At 42.9% G+C, this 5419-nt stretch overlaps 1 protein-coding gene across 1 annotated transcript in view; it reads right to left on the bottom strand.

The window, feature by feature from the left end:
- Positions 1-2024: 2024 nt before the first annotated feature.
- The window catches only part of Dhfr (dihydrofolate reductase), a 31459-nt gene continuing 28064 nt past the window's right edge, over positions 2025-5419 (bottom strand). The window contains exon 6 of the mRNA XM_021208445.1: positions 2025-2926. Coding sequence (XP_021064104.1) covers positions 2848-2926 — 79 coding nt within the window. The 3' untranslated portion in view covers positions 2025-2847. The remainder of the gene's footprint in view (positions 2927-5419) is intronic.

Genomic DNA, 5419 nt, shown 5'->3' with positions numbered 1-5419 from the left:
CCACACCCAGCTTCTATCTGATTTTTGAGTCAGTGTCTCTCACTGTCTTGGGTATTCACTAATTGGGTCAGGCTGGCTTGCAAATACACTGCTAGTCTCTCCCAGACCACACCATTGCCAGAGTTACAAACATATGCCACTGTACTTGCCTCTTTGCCTGAGCATCAGGGATCCAAATCATTGTATAACACACCTCCTGGAGAGACAGGAGTAAATGTCTGTTAACCCCAGATATGGAAATTCAAAGGAAGGATACCATCAAAATTGCATCACCAAAAGCCCCTTCCAGCAGTCACAGCTCATGAAACCTGGAAACCTGTAGTGTATTATACAACCTACAGGCAGCTCAACAGGTTCCAGTGCTCTTTCCAGGGAGTTAGTAGGTCCAAGCCTCTTTCAGAGAGCTCTGCTGGTCTCTGCTTTTCCAGGAGGCTCAGTTGGTCTTCTAGACAGCTCAGCTTGTCTTAGCGCCCCTCAGCAATCATTGCTTATCTATGTGTGGGGAGGGAGAAGTCCAGTATACCTGGTCAATTTTAAGACCTTCTGAGTTGTGTGCTTCCTGAGCTTAAGGAAGTTCCCAGCAGGAACTTAAGGACTATTTCATCTTCCCTTAGAATATCCTCTTATTCTACCTCCTCTATATCATCTTATGTCAAAACAGCTTCCTCCTAAGACAGGAGGTTTGGACCTTAGAGGAAACTGCTACACAACACAAACTCAGTCAGGCTCACATGCTTCATGGGCTAGCTCAGCAGTCTCTCTGGCTCCTTGAGTTCATCTCTTTGTTCATGATTGTCAGGTAATTATAACTAAAGAAAAAGGTTTGAATGGAGGCATCCTACTCACTGGTGGACAACGCTTATTAAATGAAGACCTAGGTTATTAAATGAAACTCTCAGTGCCAGGTGTGGGGCTCCCTTAAAAATAACTAGTTAAGGAGGCTCCCAAAGCAATACAGGCTATTGCCATTACTCTTGGTTGCCTGATGGAGCTAGATGATAAGTCCCTATTGTTGAAGGCACACAACACATTTTACTTGCAGGACATAGGAGAGAAATCAATCTGGAACTGCCTTGCAAACTTCGTCCTTACTAGATAGTCTTCAGTGCCAGAGGGTGCTGAGCATATCACCAGGGAGAAAAGCCCTTAATGGACTTAGCTGGTGGTAGGCCCTGCATGTTACAATGTTTCTACTGTACAACAATGGCCTGACTGTCAATGCTTCCTAGTTGGAGGCCTGCTCTGTAGGAGACATGTCTAGTACTGTAAAACTGGTCAAATGCCCGTGGTGCGGAAGTCCTAGGTTCTAAGGACAAACTCACTACTGCTGTTTTGTTAGAAGGCTAGGTTTTCAGAGTGCTTTCTAAATACCTGTTCATACCCTGCATTAGTGCTCTTAACCCTGGTCGGAGAAGAAGTTCTGTTTTTTTGCAGTGGAGAGCATCCAGCTTACAGATACACGCTGATCAAAGTGTAAAGACTGACTGACTGTTTACTATTCAGCTCTGAACAGACCATTTCTATCAGTAGCCTTGTCTAAGGCTCAGGGAACACTGAAGAAGTGGTGGAAAGAATGAAGGCCTAAAGCCCGGGGAAGAGTGCCGTGTATATATACTGCTGCCTTCTGGACACGGCAAGGACACTGCACTCACAAGCTCAGCTATGGTGATCTGCAGATCCATATTCTAGTCTGGATGGGGGAGAGGCTCATAAGGCTGCACCCATAGTTGAAGAACTGTTGGTAAGTGATGGTCGTGTGTGTGTGTGTCCGCTGGCAGGTTGCCCATACCCCAGTGGACAGCACACACTTAGGAACATGAAGAAAGCAATCACTGGTTTCAGAAGGTTATGAAAAGAGAAAGAAGATACAAAGGTAGTGGGGAGTGGGGATGAGGGCCTGGCACACTGCAAACACATATGGAATTGTCAAGTAAAAGATAAAAAAAAGATCATACTAATTTACAAGGCCGGGAAGAACTTTCTCTGACCTGATGATGCTAACCCTGCTGAGATGAGGAAAGCCATTTTAATGCTCATTTTTTATTTTTATAAAGTTTAGTTTCTAACTTATTAATTTTCATTTCAAGCAGTATCCATTCTCAATTCATTATCTCTGAGTTCTTAACAGTAGCTATTATGCTTGCTATTACTTAGGTTTTTTCTGGTAGAAAGTGCCTATTCTTGTTCTGTCACTGTACTATCCCTTGGAATCTCACTGCAGATGAGAAGCAGACAATTTCAGTGTTTCAGATCTTACATAATCTTCCACCTGCTCTCGTCTCCATGGAACACAATGGAGTTCTCCATTTACTGATTTTCTGTCTGAGTGAGCAGAGCTTTGCTGCAAGTGTGATGTGCATACAATAATCCAGCCTCTACTTTGATGGAATTTTCTTTATAGTCTGAGTTCCAGCTCTGCTGTTTAAAACCTGTCTCTGCCCTTTGGATTTACCTGCCTAGCTCCTACTTCTATAAGCCCCGCATCTGCTCATGCTCCAGGGGCTCTACATCATTGGGGTCTCTTGTACACACAATACCCCGTGCATATGCTGGGGAGGGGCACTGAGACCTTTATAGCAAGTGGTATTTCTTAAGGCACTTTTACTATAACCTAGTTAGATTAGTGGGAAATGACAACATATTGTTTAGAATTATATAGGGGCTAGGGTTGGGGTAGCTCAGCAGTATAGCATTTGCTCCATCCCCAGAATCACAAAACAAACAATTCATCCAACTACTCCTCCCTAAAGAACTAATTACTCATAGATCTAAAGCCAGCAGAAGTCCCATGGTCTTATAACAATGCATAATTTTAGGAGGGGAGCAGAACTTGAAAGCATCTTCCCGTTAGTCTTTCTTCTCGTAGACTTCAAACTTATACTTGATGCCTTTTTCCTCCTGGACCTCAGAGAGGACGCCTGGGTATCTGGAAAAGAAAAAGTCCATGATTCGATTCAACAACCACTGAAAACACAGCGTGGCTTCCTCAACTTCTCACCCAAGGGAATCGGCACTGTGGGATGTGAAGCAAGTTTTCTTCCCTCTTTCTTCAACATGGCAAGTCACTCCTAAGGTCATATTCACAACACAGGCGACAGAAGGAAACAGCAAACTATGTAAACTATGCAAACTATGTAAAGCAACGTCTCAAATCTTCTCTTTTTTTTTTCACATTCATAATTTTTCTTCAAAAAATGAATCCTAGTTCCTATTTCTCTTGTATCTTTCCACTCTACCAATGAGCTACTAGACAATTTCTTAGGAACCTTGCAAGTTATAGCTAAAATCACATTTCTAAGAAAAGAAAAACAAATTATTTGTAGCTAAGGACTGAAGGTGTATGCCCGGAGCCAGGCAGACTCTTGGTTTCTGTTGATTTATGGACACACCATGGCGTTCCTAGACTGGCAACATGTGGCACACCTGACCTCTCCATCCCCTAACTCTCACTTAGGTCTCTGCTCAGACCCTCTGGCCACTCTGCCTCCCAGGGAGCACTCCCAGGTCCCTGCAATGATGACAATGCCTCCTAGAATGCAGCTCCATCCCAGAGTACAATAGAGGGAGCCGGCCGGACGGGAGCTGCCGTTTTCATCTTTTCTCTCCTGTGTGCACATATCTGTACTTGGCTTGCAATCAAGTCTTCTTCTTGGAATAGCCTATATCTGACATGGTCCTCAAAGTCCCTTCTAGTGTTAGGTGATACTTCAAACTCACTGTTGCCATGAATGCTTCAGAAAACTTTACAATGTCTTGTGATATACAATGCACCGATGAGAAATAGCAGACATTAGTTACACAATGGAACAAAATGTCAAAGCTCTATTTACTAACTGCTCTCTAGCCTCTTGCTTCACTCTCTGTAGCACTCCTGCCTTCTGTTTTCACTATAATCTGAGTCTCTTTGGAATGAGTCAGGGAAAGTCACATTTGCATATTTTTTGTGTGTAAAATTCAGCATCAAGACTTTCAATCATTAAGACAAAGAAAGTAAAGTGCCAAGAGGTTCTTTCAAAAGCCAAGAATGATAAAATCTGATAAACGACCAGCTGAATATGTTATAAACGATGGCTGAATATGCTCGAGAGCTACCACATTGAATGCAATTTTTCTGTAAAACTAAAATTGAACTCTTCTTAAAACAGTTTTTTCCTCTACTATCTTTAGGTCTTTTAAAATAATGGTTATAATTACAATCACAATTGTAAATGGTTTTAAAATAATGGTTACAATTACAATCACAACTGTAAACATATTTGGTTTTGAGATAGGATCTTATTCTGCATCTCAGGCTGACTTTGAACTTACAGGCTCCTCTTATAGTTGTGAACCAGCACGCTAGCTCAATTCCAAACAGAATCTTCCTGAGAATTGTACTTGGTCTCGGTCTCTCTCGGTCTCTCTCGGTCTCTCTCGGTCTCTCTCTCTCTCTCTCTCTCTCTCTCTCTCTCTCTCTCTCTCTCTCTCTCTCTCTCCCTCCCTCCCTCCCTCCCTCCCTCCCTCTCGTTTATATACATGTTCATGTGCGTGCACCCACTTGGGGGCCAGAGTTGTTTTCCCACGTCCATTTGACAACAACGCAGATACTTTTAACTTCTAAGCCATTTTCTCAGCCCAGGACTTGGACTCCAGAGTTCAAGGCCCACAGGGATTGGTGTACTACCTATTCTTAGGCTTCACCCACTTCCTCCTATTTAGAAATCTTCAAGCATTAAGGGTTAGAATAAATAGCAGCTCTGAAATAATAAAAGACTACAACAATCTAGAGATGATTCAGTTGAAGCTCTCAGAGGCAAACACAATTCTTGAAACAGTTTTCCAAAAGAAAACAAACTGCAACTAAAATAAAACGGGCATTTCACCAGAAACACAGGCTCTCATGGAGATTTTGCCAAGATCCTCAAAAGTCAAGAGGTAACGGGATCAGAAGAGGAAACACCAGTACATCTAATATTTACTCCATGGTGTTTCTTGATGAGGGATCCCAGGTTTGGAGGCAACTAGCAGCTCTGCTGTGGTATGAAAGGAGCCTGTCTTCCAAGGCATCATGTGTTCAAAGCCTGGTCCTGTGTGATGATGCTGGTGGTGGACCTTTAAGCGTGACCTAGGTTAACGGGACTTTGAGACTCCTGCTTCTCCTTGTCTTCCTGACTCCAGGTGTGAAGGCTCCCTCCAGGGACGCTTGTCATTGGGACATCTGCCTGAGGTCTTCACCAGCAGCAACGCTGAGGCTCAGAGCACACCTTTCAGGCTCCAGAACTGTGAACTAAATATCTCTTCTCTAAAGTTAGTCTGCCTCAGGCATTCTATTAGTGATGATAAAATGGATTAGCATAGCTAGACCTTTTGCCTTAGCATCTTTTTTTTTTTTTTTTTTTTTTTTTTTTGAGCTCATTAAACAGAATACTGCTGATATAAA

Source organism: Mus pahari, chromosome 11, assembly GCF_900095145.1.
Source record: "Mus pahari chromosome 11, PAHARI_EIJ_v1.1, whole genome shotgun sequence".
NCBI lineage: Eukaryota > Metazoa > Chordata > Mammalia > Rodentia > Muridae > Mus > Mus pahari.
This window is presented reverse-complemented; position numbering and strand designations above follow the sequence as displayed.